The sequence below is a fragment of the Bombina bombina genome, chromosome 9, assembly GCF_027579735.1.
Source record: "Bombina bombina isolate aBomBom1 chromosome 9, aBomBom1.pri, whole genome shotgun sequence".
NCBI classification, from domain to species: Eukaryota; Metazoa; Chordata; class Amphibia; order Anura; family Bombinatoridae; genus Bombina; species Bombina bombina.
Window position 1 is genome coordinate 261,493,504 of NC_069507.1, and position 21,829 is coordinate 261,515,332.

General features: G+C 33.3%; 1 protein-coding gene across 4 annotated transcripts in view; it reads left to right on the forward strand.

Moving 5' to 3' along the window:
* LOC128640299 (transient receptor potential cation channel subfamily V member 6-like) overlaps positions 1–21,829 on the forward strand; it is a 106,250-nt gene that overhangs the window by 64,006 nt on the left and 20,415 nt on the right. For all 4 annotated transcript variants that reach the window (XM_053692789.1, XM_053692787.1, XM_053692788.1 and 1 more), the window contains 5 exons: positions 2,361–2,501; positions 5,564–5,662; positions 7,473–7,636; positions 18,330–18,476; positions 19,288–19,500. In XM_053692789.1, the coding sequence (XP_053548764.1) occupies positions 2,361–2,501; positions 5,564–5,662; positions 7,473–7,636; positions 18,330–18,476; positions 19,288–19,500 (764 nt within the window). The remainder of the gene's footprint in view (positions 1–2,360; positions 2,502–5,563; positions 5,663–7,472; positions 7,637–18,329; positions 18,477–19,287; positions 19,501–21,829) is intronic.

A 21,829-nucleotide genomic window follows, 5' to 3' on the forward strand; every position in this document is an offset into this window, starting at 1 on the left:
GTGCTGTTTGCAACTCCCTTAACTTCCCCTTTCTTCTCTCTGACCACCATCTACTAACTTTCTCTCTTACTGTACCTTCTACATCTTTGAAAGCCCCCCAAAAAATGAATTCCTTTACAGGAATTTAAATGACTTGGATCTCACAGACTTTTCCACTCAACTGAGTCCTCTGCTCTCTGACATTTCATCCCTCTCTTGTCCAAACCTTGTGACTCTACGGGATAAAATCAACACTTGACAAAACTGCACCCTCCACTCTTCGACGTATATCAATTACTCAACGGCAAACGTGGCACACCAAACAGACCAGATATCTACAGCGATGCTCATGGCTGCTGAACGGAAGTGGAGGAAATCACGCACCTGTGCTGATTTCCAGCATTATAAATTCACCCTTAAGTCCTACAACTCTGCGCTCAGCCTGGCAAAACAAGTCTTTTTCACCTCCCTCGTGTCATCTCACAAATCCAACCCCAGAATGCTGTTCTCAACCTTTAACTTCCTTCTACGTCTGCCTGCACCCCCGCCCACTATCGACCTCACTGCTCAAATTATTGCTGATCTCTTCAAAAATAAAATTGACACGATTAGAAAAGCCCTCGATTGACCCCTACACGCCTTCTAACTATCGACCGGTCTCCTTACTTCCCTTTGCTTCAAAATTATTGGAATGACTGGTCTATAGTCGGCTAACTCAATTTCTGACAACTAACTCCTTACTTATACATTACAGTCTGGGTTCCACTCTAAACATTCAACATAAACCGCTCTTCCTAAAGTAACAAATGACCTGTTATTAGCTAAAGCAAAAGGCCATTACTCCTTACTAATTCTTCTTGACCTGTCCGCAGCTTTTGACACAGTTGACCATCCTCTCCTCCTAAAAATACTACATTCATTTGGCATCCGAGACACAGGCCTCTCCTGGTTCGCCTCATATCTCTCAAACCACTTGTTTACAGTTTCCTTTAACAACATATCTTGTGATCCTATGCCTCTCTCAGTTGGAGTGCCACAAGGCTCTGTCTTGAGCCCCTTGCTTTTCTCTTTCTATACTTCTTGCCTTGGAAAACGTATAGCCTCCTTTGGTTTCCAGTACCACTTATATGCTGATGATACCCAAATCTTTCTTTCCTCTCCTGATATCTCTCCCTCTTTACTCAACCAGATTTCTGACTGCCTCTCTGCAATTTCCTTTTGGATGTCTTCACACTACCTCCAACTCAATCTGTCCAAAACTGAGCTGCTTCTTATCCCACCCCCCCCCTCTTCGAGACATCCAACACCTGACATTTCTCTGACGGTTGGAGACTCTATTCTCAACACCTCACCCTAGGTCCGCTGTCTTGGGGTCACACTAGACTCAGAACTCAGATTGAACCCACATATACAAGAGCTTACCAATACCTGCCGTTCACACCTACACAACATTTCTGGAATTCGTCCCTTTCTTACTCAAAAAACGACAAAAATACTTATTCATTCCCTCATTTTGTCACGCATTGATTATTGAAATTTACTCCTAAATGGCCTTCCAAAACACTGCCTCTCCTCCCTCCAATCTGTTATGAATGCTTCTGCTAGACTCTTCCACCTAAGTGGCCGATCTACATCATCTGCTCCGCTCTGCCAGTCTCTACACTGGCTCCCCATACACTCCAGAATACAATTTAAAGTATTAACCCTAACTTACAAATCACTCAACAGTATAACTCCCAACTATATTTCCTCTCTCATTGTGAAATATTCCCCATCCCGTCCTCTTCGATCAACCTCTGACCTATGTCTCTACACTCCTGTTATCTCTACGTCCCACTCCCGCCTCCAAGACTGCTCACGTGCTTCTCCTGTCCTCTGGAACTCTCTACCCCACTCCATAAGACTGTCTCCAACCTTGTATAGCTTTAGACGCCCCTTGAAAACTCACCTATTCAGAGAGGCTTACCACCTCTCCTCCATACCTCATCTGAACCAAACTAATATATGAACTGCCTGACTCACTGCTGCAACTACAACCAATGTAACAAGCTACCCCAACCTTATGTCTCTGCACCATAAACCTATAGACTGTGAGCTCTCCAGAGCCCTCTTTCTCCTGTACTAGATTTGTTTAGTTTTGCTATGTTTTGTATTTTATCACAAATCCTTGTCATTGTATACCCCTATCACTGTACCCAGCGCTACGGTATTTGGGCTGCGCTATACAAATAAATGATAATAATAATAACTCTCTAGCTCTGTGTGGGGATTTATTAAATGTACCACTTTTTATTGCTTCTCAATTTCACATTTATTTTATTCTCCTCAGTCTTTTCAGTATATTATGGTCTTTGTCTATTTATGTTCCCTTCCCCAAACAGGTCAGACTGCTCTGCACATTGCAGTTGTCAATCAGAACATAAATCTTGTGCGATTGCTAATACAGAAAGGAGCTGATGTTTCTTCACCTCGTGCTACAGGGACCTTTTTTGCACTAAGTCCCAAAAATATTTTTTATTTTGGTGAGTACACAAAGAGGAACCTATTTCATTGTTTATGTAAATATCAGCATTGGACTTCTCAAATTGACTCAGCCATAATATGAATGCAAATTAAAGGGACATTATACACTAGATTTTTCTTTCAATAAATGTTTGGTAGATGATCTATTTATACAGCCTATACAGGGTTGTTGTTGTTTTTGCGCTGATTTTCCGACGTCTAACCAATCCCCAAAGTTTTAGAAGTATACTGATGTATACCTACTCCAGCTTGCCCCTGCTTCTAAGTAAGTTTTTTAAACGGTTTTATACTGGATTTTTAGATCAGTATCTGTGCATATTAGTCTTTATAGAAGTGTCTATTACATGCAGTTATATGAAAATTGGTGTATAGTGTCCCTTTAAATATAGGTACAAAACCCTTTATCCAAACAGCTTAGGACTGGAAAAGGTTTTGATTTTGGAATCGTTTGGAATTCAGAATATTTGTATACTGTAAAATGGGACAGCCTGGAGAGGGTTATGGAATTAATTGAAAACAACAATATATTTTCATTAGACAATTATTTACATCTCATGCAACCAAAGGTTGTTTTATATATGTTTTAGAACCTTTACATACATAGTAGCCTCCGGAAGATAGCACAGTTCTGTAATCAGAAAGTTTAAAGTGATGGTAATATTGTTTTTGAGCTGAGCGCCTCCAGCCGCAAATGGCAAAGCTCATGTTATGCCAATGAGGTTATATGTCCACCTCTAAACCAATAGCGTGCTAGCTATACGGCATAATGGCAATCAGCTAAAATGGCTATTGGCTAAAAGGTGGAAACGTCACCTCGCTGAAAAAAACAGAGTGTTGCCATGGACGGCCGGAGGCGCTCAGCTCAGCATAAACTCGCTATCAAGTAAGGGTATTTTTAGCATAAAGTTTTTTATACTTCATAACTGAAAGTTCCCTTTATTTATATCACCGGTAAATCCTAGCATTTCAAAAATACTAGGCTTTATCATCACTTTAAATAAATAGAGAAGGATTGGAATTTTAGAACACAAAGACCAAACGAAAGAAACAGGAAGCAATTATTATAATTTACTGGAAGGGAAAAGTGGTAATTTTAGTTAAAATAAAAATATCAATGAAAAAGTCTGGATTTCAGAATAAAACTTGATTTTGAAATTCTGTATTTGGGGATTTGTATTTGTAATAAAGATGTATTTCAGAATAGGAGAAGTGTGATTAAACAAAGGCAAGCTGCTATAGAACATTTGTATTTGTAATAAAGATGTATTACAGAATAGGAAAAGTGAGATTAAACAAAGGCAAACTGCTATAGAACATTTGTATTTGTAATAAATATGTATTGCAGAATATTAAAAGTGAGATTAGACAAAGGCAAACTGCTATAGAACATTTGTATTTGTAATAAATATGTATTGCAGAATAGGAAAAGTGAGATTAAACAAAGGCAAACTGCTATAGAACATTTGTATTTGTAATAAATATGTATTGCAGAATAGGAAAAGTGAGATTAAACAAAGGCAAACTGCTATAGAACATTTGTATTTGTAATAAATATGTATTGCAGAATAGGAAAAGTGAGATTAAACAAAGGCAAACTGCTATAGAACATTTGTATTTGTAATAAATATGTATTGCAGAATAGGAAATGTGAGATTAAACAAAGGCAAACTGCTATAGAACATTTGTATTTGTAATAAATATGTATTGCAGAATAGGAAAGGTGAGATTAAACAAAGGCAAACTGCTATAGAACATTTGTATTTGTAATAAATATGTATTGCAGAATAGGAAAGGTGAGATTAAACAAAGGCAAACTGCTATAGAACATTTGTATTTGTAATAAATATGTATTGCAGAATAGGAAAGGTGAGATTAAACAAAGGCAAACTGCTATAGAACATTTGTATTTGTAATAAAGATGTATTGCAGAATAGGAAAAGTGAGATTAAACAAAGGGAAGCTGCTATAGAACATTTGTATTTGTAATAAATATGTATTGCAGAATAGGAAATGTGAGATTAAACAAAGGCAAACTGCTATAGAACATTTGTATTTGTAATAAATATGTATTGCAGAATAGGAAAAGTGAGATTAAACAAAGGCAAACTGCTATAGAACATTTGTATTTGTAATAAATATGTATTGCAGAATAGGAAAAGTGAGATTAAACAAAGGGAAGCTGCTATAGAACATTTGTATTTGTAATAAATATGTATTGCAGAATAGGAAAAGTGAGATTAAACAAAGGGAAGCTGCTATAGAACATTTGTATTTGTAATAAATATGTATTGCAGAATAGGAAAAGTGAGATTAAACAAAGGCAAACTGCTATAGAACATTTGTATTTGTAATAAATATGTATTGCAGAATAGGAAAAGTGAGATTAAACAAAGGCAAACTGCTATAGAACATTTGTATTTGTAATAAAGATGTATTGCAGAATAGGAAAGTGAGATTAAACAAAGGCAAACTGCTATAGAACATTTGTATTTGTAATAAAGATGTATTGCAGAATAGGAAACGTGAGATTAAACAAAGGCAAACTGCTATAGAACATTTGTATTTGTAATAAAGATGTATTGCAGAATATGAAAAGTGAGATTAAACAAAGGCAAACTGCTATAGAACATTTGTATTTGTAATAAAGATGTATTGCAGAATAGGAAAAGTGAGATTAAACAAAGGGAAGCTGCTATAGAACATTTGTATTTGTAATAAAGATGTATTGCAGAATAGGAAAAGTGAGATTAAACAAAGGCAAACTGCTATAGAACATTTGTATTTGTAATAAAGATGTATTGCAGAATAGGAAAAGTGAGATTAAACAAAGGCAAACTGCTATAGAACATTTGTATTTGTAATAAAGATGTATTGCAGAATAGGAAAAGTGAGATTAAACAAAGGCAAACTGCTATAGAACATTTGTATTTGTAATAAATATGTAGTGCAGAATAGGAAAAGTGAGATTAAACAAAGGCAAACTGCTATAGAACATTTGTATTTTGGATTGTTACTGGGATTTGTAGAATTCAGTTTTTATGTATTTTTTCTTTTCTCTCAGGTGAACTTATTCTGAGCTTTGCAGCCTGTGTAGGAAACACTGACATCACCAAGTTACTTATTGAGCATGGGGCAGACCTGAGGGCACAGGACAGTTGGGGTGAGATCAGTGACACCCAACGTCACTCATGCCTGAAACATTTTTATTTATATTTCTGTAAACTATTGTAACATTAGTACATAGCAGCAACATTATGAGAGAAAATAATACAATTATATTGAAATTTAACCCAAACAACCAAGGACAGATTTAAGCTGTTGGTGTCCTTTGGAGAATTTTAATTAGACCTTCTTCCCAAGAAATGCCATGCTTACCTACATCTTCTGACATGTCTAGGACACTGATCTTTTAATCAAGTTTATGCTCTTTTTAAAGGGTGCTACATAAGAACAACAAAGGTGTCTGTTAGATACTTGTTCGCTCTTATGCCTGTCTGTTTGTTAAGCTCCACTTCTGGTCTTTTCCTCATTTGTGTCTTGCTGGTCATTATGTGCTACTGTATAGAACAGGCCAGTACTCATTCTGCAGACCAATACCTACCAGATTACAGCTTCAAGTAAATACCTTCTGGTCTATACCTTCATCAGTACCTGCTCATCATAATATGTTATTGATCCTACTGTTAATTATTCCTTTTGTACTCCTGATGCCTATTGCCCTTTGTCATGTGTAGTTGGCTAATTGCTACCATAAGTATCCTGCAGGCCAGTACATGTTACTTGTACTCTGTTGGTCATTACCAGCCACCGTATCTTCTAGCCTCTGCTCCCAGTTTGACTTTTGTCTGCTAACAAGTCCGTCAGCCATTGTACTTGTTGGTCTGTGCTCTAGGCCCATCTATACTGGCTTGGGCTCATGTCCATTTTAAATTTTATTTATTTTATTATTTATTTATTGCTTTAGACTCTGCTGTATTTCAGAATAACATCCATATGAGATGCAGACCTTAAATGCACCTTCTCAGGTTCTCTATATATTCATTTCTCAGTCAGTTTTCTAGATTCTTACTTAATTCCTGTTTGTGCTGATAGCACAAGGACTTTCACTGCAATATGAATTTACTTATTTTCATTATTATGGCTTAAAAAGTTATTGCTGATTGCCTGCTTATCTCTCACAATCTTGCTAAAAAAAAAAAAACTACAGATACCTCAATCATTATACTTGATATTTCATTTCAAAGCACTTATGCCTGTTGATATTACCACTAGCAGAGTGGTCGACTCACTATAGCCAAATTCACATATTTGCTAAAGAATCATTGAAAAAAAAATAAAAAATCTCTAGCTCTCTTGTCCCAAAATAATGTGTCTAGCCATGTAGCAATAAGCTTCTTGTTTTAAATAAAAAAGATGTGTAGAACCTTAAAGCACCAAGATTTGCACAAAATCTTACATGAGGTGACAATCTTACCACATTGCAAACTTCTGAGTTTCAAGCAAATGTTTAAGTTGAAGCTGCTGATTTTCCCACATTGCAAAGTTTTCTAAGATAAGTATCCCAATTAAATTTGTATTATAATGTTCCTTTAAGGATGATCTATATATTCCCCAGTAAGACAATTACCAGTGTATTGTAATGTTTTATCATTTGGCCAACCAGGAAGTTGCCCTTTAAAACCCCTTTAGCATTTCCCTCTATATCCTAATGAGGTATAAGGCCCTGGACATAAAACAAAAGAAAGTAACTGATATGTAAGTCCAAAATATTTCGTTTTCTAGTAGCACATATAAATTTAGATGAATAATTAGTTATCTATAAGACAGAACTGAGGCTAAATATCTAGAAGCAGTCAAATTTGATGAGAATAATACAGTAAGGATTTGGCGTTAGTTTACATACTAAAAATAAATATTACTATAATATATTACTTTTCTGCTTTATCTGATGCCTCGTATGGTCTTCACAGGCAACACAGTACTGCACATACTTGTTCTTCAACCCAATAAAAGCCTATCTTGCCATATGTATGAGTTCCTGCTGACCTTGGATAATGAGGGGCAACTGAAAGAGATTCCAAATGAACAGGGTCTTACTCCACTAAAACTGGCTGCTACTGAGGGAAATGTTATGGTAAGAGCCTGAGAGCACCAGTAATTTACTAGAGGATAACAGATAGACTATACCATTGTGTAGTAGCTCAATGCACACATAAATAAAATCATATTTTAAAGGAATTAACATGTCACCAAAATAACGATGAGATGCAACATGAATAGGGATGGGCAAATGTGCTGAAAGTGAAATTCATCTGGTAGAACCAATAGTCCTGTGAACATTGGTCCAGACAATCGAATGTTAATAAGAATAAAAATCCATTAAAATTCAGTAATCAAATGTTATTTCTAGTTTTTAAATGTTTCTTTCTTTTTTCAAATGTTCATAATTAGATCAAACATCCACATTGAAATTTCAAATGTAACATTCGATTCAACAAATACTACTAATAAGTTATTTAGTTCATGTGGTAGGAAATTTAGTAAAATGATACACAATAAATACAAATATATTGATTCAAATATTTCTATTTTGAATATTGCATAACTCTATTACATTTAAAGAGAGCAATAGAAAAAGTATTACAAACATATCAATTTGAATATTGCATAATTCAAATGAAATTATTAGAAACACTTGAATTGAATATTACATTTAAAGAAAGAATTATTTCACATTAAACAAATGTTAGAATGTTGTACACACATTCAACATTCAAAACGAACGAACAAATGTGTTAAAATTAATTTGATTTTTTAAATGTTGCAAAACATTCACTCATCCATAAACATTTATATACATACAATTATATACATACCTTTATATACATACATTTATATACATAAAATTATATACATACATTTATATACATACATTTATATATATATATATATACATTTATATACATACATTTATATACATACAATTATATACATACATTTATATACATACAATTATATACATACATTTATATACATACATTTATATACATACAATTATATACATACATTTATATACCTACATTTATATACATACATTTATATATATAAATTTATATACATACATTTATATACATACATTTATATATATAAATTTATATACATACATTTATATACATACAATTATATACATACCTTTATATACATACATTTATATACATAAAATTATATACATACATTTATATACATACAATTATATACATACATTTATATACCTACACTTATATATATATATTTATATACATACGTTTATATACATACAATTATATACATACAATTATATACATACATTTATATACATACAATTATATACATACATTTATATACATACAATTATATACATACATTTCTATACATACATTTATATATATACATTTATATACATACAATTATATACATACTGTACATTGATATACATACAATTATATACATACATTATATACATACAATTATATACATACAATTATATATACATACATTTCTATACATACATTTCTATACATACATTTATATACACACAATTATATACATACATTTATATACATACATTTATATACATACAATTATATACATACATTTATATACAAACATTTATATATATATACATTAATATACATACATTTATATACATACAATTATAAACATACAATAATATACTTACATTTATATACATACATTTATATACCTACAATTATATCCATACATTTCTATACATACATTTATATAGATACATTTATATACATATATTTATATACATACATATATATACATACAATTATATACATACATTTATATACATACATGTATATACATACATTTATATACATACAATTTATACATACATTTATATACATACATTTATATACACTCAATTATATACATACATTTCTATACATACATTTATATACATACAATTATATACATACATTTATATACATACATTTATATATATACATTTATATACATACAATTATATACATACATTTATATACATATATATATATATATACATACAATTATATACATACATTTATATACATACATATATATGCATACAATTATAAACATATAATAATATACATATATTTATATAAATACAATTATATACATACATTTATATACATACATTTATATATATACATTTATATATATATACATTTATATGTATACATTTATATACATACATTTATATATATACATTTATATACATACATTTATATACATACAATTATATATATATATATACATTTATATACATACATTTATATATATATACATTTATATACATACAATTATATACATACATTCATATACATACATTTATTTACATACATTTATATACATACATTTATATACATACAATTATATACATACCTTTATATACATAAATGTATATACATACATTTATATACATACAATTATATACATACAATTATATACATACATTCATATACATACAATTATATACATACATTTATATACATACATGTATATACATACAATTATATACATACCTTTTATATACATACATTTATATATATACATTTATATACATATATTTATATACATACAATTATATACATACATTTATATACATACATTTATATATATACATTTATATACATACATTTATATACATACAATTATATACATACATTTATATACATACATTTATATACATACAATTATATACATACATTCATATACATACATTTATATACATATATTTATATACATACAATTATATACAAACAATTATATACATACCTTTATATACATACATTTATATACATACATTTATATACATACAATTATATACATACAATTATATACATACATGTATATACATACAATTATATACTGTACATACATTTATATACATACAATTATATACATACATTTATATATATATATATATATATATATATATATATATATATATATATATATATATACATTTATATACATACATTCTAAATGCAACTAAAGCTCTGCAACATCTTAAATTATCATTTGACTCCATACACAATAAGGGCATCCTGATAATGCTTTTAATGTAACTTATTACACCTTCCATATCTAAACTCTCTTGCTGACCTTCTGAATTATCACTGATTTAGGAAGTCCTCTCCTGTGCTTTACACACAAAACATCCCCAGGGTGCCTGGGGTCTATCATATTAGCAAACATATCAGATCAGCAAATGGAAGTGACGTTCCGTCAGCTGTCTGACCGCAAATACTGACTGCGCATTCGCTCCTCCGCACCATCGCATTGCAATCCCAGCACATCACAAATTACATCTTGGACAGTATTAAAGTGCATGCGCACACAGTTAATTAACTGAACCTTAAAGAATTAGATACTGATAACTGTATATTACAGCGATATATAAATAAAGGTAGTGTAGTTCTTTGAAATTAAATGACATTACTTTTATTTATATTGCTGTAATATACATCAGCAACTAATTCTTTAAGGATCAGTTTATTAATTTATCAAAAATAATTTTAATGTGACTTGTTATAACTGTATATTACAGCGATATAAATAAAGGTACCATAGTCTTTTAAATTAAACTACATTACCCATCACGTAAAGGAAAAGATTGTACAGCAAATGCTGATGCCTATCATGGATTATGGGGACACAGTATATGCACCTGCACCGCAAACTCACCTAAATAAACTTAATACACTGTATAACTTGTTCTGCCGTTTGTGCTACAATGTAACTACAGGACCCACCATTGTGACATGCTAAAAGAACTAAACTGGCTGTCGCTGGAATCCAGACGCACCCTCCATCTCTCCTGCCTTGTGTTGAAGAGCCTTTCTGGGAAGCTCCCCCCCTACCTGAGCAGTATGCTCTCAACGGTTATTCCCACCTCCTATAACCTCCGATCCAGTACCAGCACATTATTTAGCTTGCCTCAATACAAAAAGAAAGCAGCTCGATCCTCCTTTTCCTACAGAGCTCCACAATTATGGAGTGACCTCCCGCACACTTTATTAAAATATAAGAAAAAGTGTGTGTGTGTGCGCTAACAGCTACAGGGATAATCTCCAAAGGTGATTTATAAAACAACTATGGTAGTGAGAGTAAATATGCTAAAAATCCTAGGATTATATCCTCCTTTGAACAATATATCTAATAAAATAAACACATATCCCAATTTATACAAGAATAAAATACTTTATATTATTATTCTTAAAAAATACATGAATGTGCAAAAAATGACAAAAATTAAGTATAAACTAAAATAAGGCTAAAAATGTATGACCGGTCATATACATATATGCATGCAAACAAACTAATTAAATACAGGATATAAATCTAAAAGCCCCACTTTGAAATGAGGATGCGGTAGCGAATTACACTTTGTGCAACAAAAAGTATGGTAAGGGATTTGTTCTGCTTAGAACTAAAATGTATAGTGAGTCCTTTAACAACTGAATTCTTAAATAAGAAAACTTGTATCCACCTAAATGTTCTTTCCTTTGTAAATAGTAACCTTCAAAAAAGTTCCAAGAAAGTTCCGTTTGTATAGTGGAGGTTAACCAATCAACGGACAAATTCGTTTAAAGGTGGTTGGTTCGATACTAATATATTATTAGTGTGTTATCCAGGATATAAGTCTTAATCATAGGACGGGTGACAATGTATAACCTAACTGTAGGGCCACAACACCTCTACAGTGCCTACCTGTCTCACTTTGTGGTAAGAATTGTCCGTAGGGTTCAGGCACAGGTGTCTGGAGCGGCTCCTAACAGTCGGCGGTGTCACTGATCCTCTCGGAAGTAGATCCGGCTTAGACGAAAACTCTAGAATCTCTCAACAGCAGCACAATTTCAGCATATATTCTGTCTTTCACATACAAGTTTTACTTACACACACTTTTTCTTATATTTTAATATTGTCTAACATATCTGGTTTATGGGAACAGATTAGTGTCTGTGCAGGGGACAGATTTGCGCACCTTATACCTTCTCTTTTAGCGAATTTACTTCTCCCTCACACTTTAAAAACTTCCCCAAGCCTAATATCCTTTAAGAGATCCCTCTATACATATCTCAAAACAAAATGCTCCTATCATGGTTGATTAAATATTTCCTACCTGTTCTATGTTAAATCTTTTTGCATATATTGTGTAATATTATTGTTTTTGTATTTTATTGTACCCTATTGTATCAATGCAATGTTTTGTGGACCCAGGACATACTTGAAAACGAGAGCAATCTCAATGTATCCTTCCTGGTAAAATATTTTATAAATAAATAAATATACAACTACACCTCTGTGCGTGCATGTGCTTTAAAAGTGTCCAAGAATCTGATGGGCAGATAGTAATTTGTGATGTGCTGGGATTGGAATGTGATGTCGCAGAGGAGTGCATGCGCGGTTAGTATTTGCAGCCAGACAACTGACGGAACGTCACTTCCGTTTGCTGTTCTGATATGTTTGCTAATCTGATAGAACACCTGCAGGCTTGCCCATAGCTAATCCAGAGCTGATACTAGCAATGCACGGGGTCCCAAATTCTGAGGATAGCGGAACACATTAGAGGCAAGGAATCATTGAAGAATTCCAGCAAATAATTTGCATTACATTCCAGTGACATACTCTTCTCTTTACCTTACCTCCTTTGCTGAGGACAGACATCCATGTGCTCTTGCAGATATAAAGCAATCACTGTGTTGCATGTTGAAAAAAGTTAGACAACTTAAAGGGACAGTTTACTCAAAAATGTTCTTCCCTTTAATTTGTTCCCAATGATCCACTTTACCTGCTGGAGTGAATTAAATTGTTTACAAGTATTTCCTTTACCCTCATATTGGCATTTGAAATAGTTTATTTAGCCTGTGGTATCCCCATCGATCCTAAAAGTTTTTGGCTTCGAGCTCAAGCTGTGTTAACACAGTCAGTAGAAGAAATTACACTCCCAGTGGGTTATAGAATATATAATGTAATAAAATGTTAATTCTCCATTGTTCTCTCTAAGTATTGGTGATTGGTTTATTGGACAGATATAAGATAAAGAAGCAGGTATATGTACACAATGTGATAAAGCAATGAGATCTGATTATACCTACAATCTCAAACCATTTTATTAGGTTGTGGATTCAAAACACAAAATCAGCTAATTCATATACACAAATAAGCATTAAAAAACAAATCTCATGCATTTTATACTCTTCATCTGATAAAAAAAGTGATTGGAAACTCATTAAGGGAGAAACAATTGTATAGTGTACTGTCCCTTTAAGTCTGCAGGTTTTACTCCAACCTCTCTTGAGCCTAGTTAAATTACATAAAAAAGTAAAAATTATTTTTTCCAAAGTTATTATTATTATTTAAAGTGAAGTTCAATTTCAAACAACTGCGCACCACCCATGTATACATTAACCTCCCAATATAATAGTCGCTTACTTTTTTTACAGAAAATGGATATGATTTTGTAGTTATTTATATATATATTATATCACTCTTTCTTACCTTTACCCCTCCCCCGGTCTACTTCCTTATTTCCCTCAACTGACGTCGCGATCGTAAGAACAAGCTGACGTTGTCACTTCAATGCTCGTGCACAAGAACGGATGCGATATGCGCATGCGTATCCTGTCTTCATTCGCGCATGCGTAAAAAATTTTGTTCCGTTCCGCAGTTCATACAGGATCAGAGTATCGGATCCAGAGCTAACACGCAAGCGCAAGTCATGCACGAGCATGACGACAAACGAGACAATCGCTGTTATACGCATGCGCGAAACTGTGTTATGACGCTGGGAAAAAGGGGCAGGACGCCCCGGGGGAAGTGAAGGGATTGGAAATCAAATTCTGAAAAAATGTCAATCAAAAGGCAAACAATGTCGGGCGGACAATTGTGGGAATACGGAGGGTAAATTAAAATTAAAAAATGAAACGTTAGCGATTATTTAGAGAGTTTTGATGAATGAACATTATAGTTTTTTATTATGATAAATAGAATTATGTAATTGAGAGCAGCGGACTTGAACTTCACTTTAACTACATATATTTCATCATATTATGGGGGTTGAATGATTAGTCATTTAGTGGCTTTGTTCTCACTTAAAACTGAATTGGATTTTACAAAAAACTAAGAATTAAAGGGACAGTCTACTGTATTGTTAATTGTTTAAAGAGATAGATAAAACCTTTACTGTCCATTCCCCAGCTTTTCATAACCAAGATTGTTATATTAATATCCTTAATATTAATCATCTCTAAGTATACCTGTTTCTAAGCCCCTGCAGGCTGCCCCTTATCTAATTACTTTATGCTACCATTTTACAATCTTGCACTACAGTTGGACAATGCTAGTTCATGTGTGCCATATAGAACATTTTGCTCACTCCTGTTCACTACAATCAGGCCGTGCTAATTTATGTGTGCCTTTTAGATAACATTGTGCTCACTCCAGTGCACTACAGCAAGCCAGTGCTAATTCATGTGTGCGAAAGAGATAACATTGTGCTCACTCCAGTGTACTGCAGCAAGACTGTGCTAGTTTGTGTGTGACATCTAGATAACAAGTAATCATTGATGTAAAAAGTATATTAATATAACAGTGTTTTTATGCAATACTGGGGAAAAGGGTAATAAAGGGATTGTCTATTTTTTAAACAATAACAATTTTCTAGTAGCCTACCCCTTTAAGAATAACTAAATAAGTGTTTTTATTCAGACAGTGTATAGCTATAGACTCTGAGAAAACAAAGAGGCCTAGATTTAGAGTTGGGCGGTAGCCGTCAAAACCAGCGTTAGAGGGTCCTAACGCTGGTTTTAGGCTACCGCCGGTATTTGGAGTCAGTCAGGAAAGGGTCTAACGCTCACTTTCCAGCAGCGACTTTTCCATACCGCAGATCCCCCTACGCCATTTGCGTATCCTATCTTTTCAATGGGATCTTTTTAACACCGGTATTTAGAGTCGTGGCTGAAGTGAGCGTTAGAATTCTAACGACAAAACTCCAGCCGCAGAAAAAAGTCAGTAGTTAAGAGCTTTCTGGGCAAATGCCGGTTTATTATAAAGCTCTTAACTACTGTGCTATAAAGTATACTTACACCCATAAACTACCTATGTACCCCTAAACCGAGGTCCCCCCACATCGCCGCCACTCTATTAAAAAATGTTAACACCTAATCTGCCGCTCCGTACACCGCCGCCAGCTACGTTATCCCTATGTACCCCTAATCTGCTGCCCCTAACATCGCCGACCCCTATATTATATTTATTAACCCCTAATCTGCCGCCCCCGCTATCGCTGACACCTGCATATTATTATTAACCCCTAATCTGCCGCTCCGTACACCGCCGCAAACTACATTATACCTATGTACCCCTAATCTGCTGTCCCTAACATCGCCGAACCCTATATTATATTTATTAACCCCTAATTTGCCCCCCCAACGTCGCCGCTACCTTACCTACAATTATTAACCCCTAATCTGCTGACCGAATCTCACCGCCACTATAATAAATGTATTAACCCCTAAAGATAAGTCTAACCCTAACACCCCCCTAAATTAAATATAATTTAAATCTAACTAAATAAATTAACTCTTATTAAATAACTTATTCCTATTTAAAGCTAAATACTTACCTGTAAAATAAACCCTAATATAGCTACAATATAAATTATAATTATATTGTAGCTATTTTAGGATTAATATTTATTTTACAGGCAACTTTGTAATTATATTAACCAGGTACAATAGCTATTAAATAGTTAATAACTATTTAATAGTTACCTAGTTAAAATAATTACAAAATTACCTGTAAAATAAATCCTAACCTAAGTTACAATTAAACCTTACACTACACTATCAATAAATTAATTAAATACAATATCTACAAATAAATACAATGAAATAAACTAACTAAAGTACAAAAAATAAAAAAGAACTAAGTTACAAAAAATAAAAAAATATTTACAAACATTAGAAAAATATTACAACAATTTTAAACTAATTACACCTACTCTAAGCCCCCTAATAAAATAACAAAGCCCCCCAAAATAAAAAAATGCCCTACCCTATTCTAAATTAAAAAAGTTCAAAGCTCTTTTACTTTACCAGCCCTGAAAAGGGCCCTTTGCGGGGCATGCCCAAAAGAAAACTGCTCTTTTGCCTGTAAAAAAACACATACAATACCCCCCCCAACATTACAACCCACCACCCACATACCCCTAATCTAACCCAAACCCCCCTTAAATAAACCTAACACTAAGCCCCTGAAGATCTTCCTACCTTATCTTCACCATACCAGGTTCACCGATCGATCCAGAAGAGCTCCTCCGATGTCTTGATCCAAGCCCAAGCGGGGAGCTGAAGAGGTCCATGATCCGACTGAAGTCTTCTATCAACGGCATCTTCAATCTTCTTTCTTCTGGATCCATGTTCATCCCGCCGACGCGGAAGATCCATCTTTTTTTATTTTGGGGGGCTTTGTTATTTTATTAGGGGGCTTAGAGTAGATGTAATTAGTTTAAAATTGTTGTAATATTTTTCTAATGTTTGTAAATATTTTTTTATTTTTTTGTAACTTAGTTCTTTTTTATTTTTTGTACTTTAGTTAGTTTATTTCATTGTTTATTTGTAGATATTGTATTTAATTAATTTATTGATAGTGTAGTGTTAGGTTTAATTGTAGATAATTGTAGGTATTTTATTTAATTTATTTATTGATAGTGTAGTGTTAGGTTTAATTGTAACTTAGGTTAGGATTTATTTTACAGGTAATTTTGTAATTATTTTAAATAGGTAACTATTTAATAGCTATTGTACCTGGTTAATATAATTACAAAGTTGCCTGTAAAATAAATATAAATCCTAAAATAGCTACAATATAATTATAATTTATATTGTAGCTATATTAGGGTTTATTTTACAGGTAAGTATTTAGCTTTAAATAGGAATAAGTTATTTAATAAGAGTTAATTTATTTCGTAAGATTTAAATTATATTTAAGTTAGGGGGGTGTTAGGGTTAGGGTTAGACTTAGCTTTAGGGGTTAATACATTTATTATAATAGCAGTGAGATCCGGTCGGTAGATTAGGGGTTAATAATTGTAGGTAGGTGGAGGCGACGTTGGGGGCAGCAGATTAGGGTTTAATAAATATAATATAGGGGTCAGCGGTGTTAGGGGCAGCAGATTAGGGGTACATAGGTATAATTTAGGTTGCGGCGGTGTATGGAGCGGCAGATTAGGGGTTAATAATAATATGCAGGGGTCAGCGATAGCGGGGGCGGCAGATTAGGGGTTAATAAGTGTAAGGTTAGGGGTGTTTAGACTCGGGGTACATGTTAGAGTGTTAGGTGCAGACTTAGGAAGTGTTTCCCCATAGGAAACAATGTAGCTGCATTAGGAGCTGAACGCTGCTTTTTTGCAGGAGTTAGGTTTTTTTTCAGCCCAAACTGCCCCATTGTTTCCTATGGGGAATCGTGCACGAGCACGTTTTTGAAGCTGTAAGCGTCCGTAAGCAACGCTGGTATTGAGAGTTGCAGTGGTGGTAAATATGCTCTACGCTCCCTTTTTGGAGCCTAACGCAGCCATTCTGTGAACTCTAAATACCAGCGGTATTTAAAAGTGCGGGAGAAAAAAAGCCAGCGTTAGATAGGCGGGTCGTTACCGACAAAACTCTAAATCTAGCCGAGAGTGTTTGCTAAGTAAATACTTGGGCTTCTCTTTCACCGTTGTTGTGTCCAGAGAAGAGTTTTATGTAGATCACCTCCCTGTCTGTCTCTTGCAGATGTTCAAACACTTAATACAGAAAAAGAAGAAATGCCATTGGGGCTTTGAACCTGCTAGCGCCATATCGTATGACACCTCAGAAACTGACTCTTGGGAAAATGAACAGTCTGTGCTTGAGCTTATTGCCTATTCAAAGAAGCAGCAGGTGAGTTAAAAGGACAATAACCACCTAGAGGTTGAAATAATATTATTTATTTTTTATGTTGCCCCCTTTTCATATAGTTTAGCTCTAAGGGGCCAATTGATCAAGGGTCGAATGACCCCTGATGCCCCTGTTTCCGTGCAAGCCTTCAGGCTAGCCGGAAACAGCATTTATGAAGCAGCGGTCTTAAGACCGCTTCTCCTTAACTGGTCCGCTTCCTCTGAGTCTGCAGACATCAATCTGCCTGATCCTATAAGATTGGGTTGATTGACACCTGCCTGCAGGGGGCGGCATTGCACAAGCAGTTCACCAGAACTGCTTGTGCAATGTTTACGTCCGCCAGACATTGGTAAATTGTCCCCTTAAAGTTGAGGTATTTCTACTTCTTGGAACATAAAAAGCACCTGCTGACTTTTCAAGGCTAATCCTACTACATATATTTTTTACATATTTAAATTATTCCTTTTTAAGTATAACCCAATGCTTAGTGTTTTTTGTAATTACAACAATGAAATAGACTGCTTTATATCCCTTTAAATGAAGATGCAGATAGTGATTAGAGCATACATATGTATGCCATCCTTGATTGGATTACATGCTGCATCCTCACCTGAATTAAATTAACATAAAAAATATAGAGAATTTTATTTTTACACAACAATCTTCCTTTGTTTTTTATTGTTACTTTACTCTCTACTTCATCGACTTTTATATAACTGTTTTTCTGTTAATCATTTTTTATTTTTACCATTCTAAATCTTTGTTATCAGTAAAATACAGTATTCTCTTCTCACATATTGTATTTCCCTTTAAGGCTCGTCAAATATTAAATTTACCCCCAGTCCGAGATCTACTATTACAGAAGTGGCAGAAAAATGGACGCCCATATTTCCTGTTCTTTGCTATAGTGTACGTGCTATACATGGTCTGTGTGTCCTTGTGCTGTGCCAATAGACCTCTTAAACCTCAAAAACACAACTCTACAAACCCCAGAGACATCACTCTATATGTACAAAAATCACTAAAGGTACAATGCACAATGCACAAATAACTGTCATTGCCTTTTGTCTTTTGTTCTGTATTATGTGTTGCAATTTACAGGGTAAAAAAAAAAGCTTTTATTATCATTTTAATATTGTATATAATTTATTCATTTTTGACAAGTAAAATTTTAGTGTAGTTATATTTGGTTTAAAAGTTATAGAAATGTGCCTAATGTTTGCAAGTTAATTATTTATACATTTATGATAAAAAAAAAATGAAACTGAATAGACAATAAAATAAAACTTAATTACAGAACATACTAAAAAGAGATACAGTTTATCAACAACAGACAAACAGAGAAAAGGGAATAAGAAAAAAAAACTATACAATTATGCTGGAACATTTACATATGCATTGTAGAAATAGAAATACTAAACATTGCTGAGTTTTAAAATATAAGAAAGTACTAACTATTTTACCCTCCAGGGTATACAATTACAGTTTTCTTTATATGCATTCAGTTAGAGCACAGGTTTTCAAACCCCTCCCCAAACCTCCCTAACAGGTCAGATCTTCAGGATATCTGAACCAGAGCACAGGTGAAATAATCAGCTGATTAGTAAAAAAGACAGATGTGAAAACTAGTTTTTTAGAGTAAAAGTTTAGTCTATGACAATGGAAAATATGTTATTTTTGGGGGGGAAATGTTAATATTTAAACATAAATAAAAAGAAAGCGGATGACGAAGATGTTGAAATGCAGTCCGTCAGATACTTTTTGTTCCTAAGATGTTTAATGTCTTTAAAGGGACATAAAATCCATTTTTTTCATGATTCAGATAGAACAAACAATTTTAAACAACTTTTCCAATTCATTTCTATGAACAAGTTTCCTTTGTTTTCTTGTTATCCATTTTTAAAAGGATGGTAAGCTCAGGAGTGTGCACTTGCCTACAGCACTAGATGGCAGCAAATTTGCAATAATGTTTTACATTAGCAAGAGCACTAAATGACAGCAGTTTTATAATAATGTTATACATTAGCAAGAGCACTAGATGGCAGCAGTTTTATAACAATGCTATACATTAGCAAGAGCACTAGATGGCAACAGTTTTATAATAATGTTATACATTAGCAGGAGCACTAGATGGCAGCAGTTTTATAATAATGTTATACATTAGCAAGAGCACTAGATGGCAGCAGTTTTATAATAATGTTATACATTAGCAAGAGCACTAGATGGCAGCAGTTTTATAATAATGTTATACATTAGCAAGAGCACTAGATGGCAGCAGTTTTATAATAATGTTATACATTAGCAAGAGCACTAGATGGCAGCAGTTTTATAGTAATGTTATACATTAGCAAGAGCACTAGATGGCAGCAGTTTTATAATAATGTTATACATCAACAAGAGCCCTAGATGGCAACAGTTTTATAATAATGTTATACATTAGCAGGAGCACTAGATGGCAGCAGTTTTATAATAATGCTATACATTAGCAATAGCTCTAGATGGCAGCAGTTTTATAATAATGTTATACATTAGCAAGAACACTAGATGGCAGCTGTTGTATAATAATGGTATACATTAGCAAGAGAACTAGATGGCAGCAGTTTTCTAATAATGTCATACATTAGCAATAGCACTAGATGGCAGCAGTTTTATAATAATGTTATACATTAGCAAGATCACTAGATGGTAGCAGTTTTATAATAATGTTATACATTAGAAGGAACACTAGATGGCAGCAGTTTTATAATGTTATACATTAGCAAGAGCACTAGATGGCAGCAGTTTTATAATGTTATATATTAGTAGGAGCACTAGATGGCAGCAGTTTTATAATAATGTTATACATTAGCAGGAGCACTAGATGGCAGCAGTTTTATAATAATGTTATACATTAGCAAGAGCACTAGATGGCAACATTTTTATAATAATGTTATACATTAGCAAGAGCACTAAATGGCAGCAGTTTTATAATAATGTTATACATTAGCAAGAGCACTAGATGGCAGCAGTTTTATAATAATGTTATTCATTAGCAGGAACACTAGATGGCAGCAGTTTTATAACAATATTATACATTAGCAAGATCTCTAGATGGCAGCAATTTTATAAGAATGTTAAACATTAGCAAGAGTACTAGATGGCAGAAGTTTTATAATAATGCTATACATTAGCAAGAGCACTAGATGGCAGCAGTTTTATAATAATGTTATACATTAGCAGGAGCACTAGATGGCAGCAGTTTTATAGTAATGTTATACATTAGCAAGAGCACTAGATGGCAGCAGTTTTATAATAATGTTATACATCAGCAAGAGCCCTAGATGGCAACAGATTTATAGTAATGTTATACATTAGCA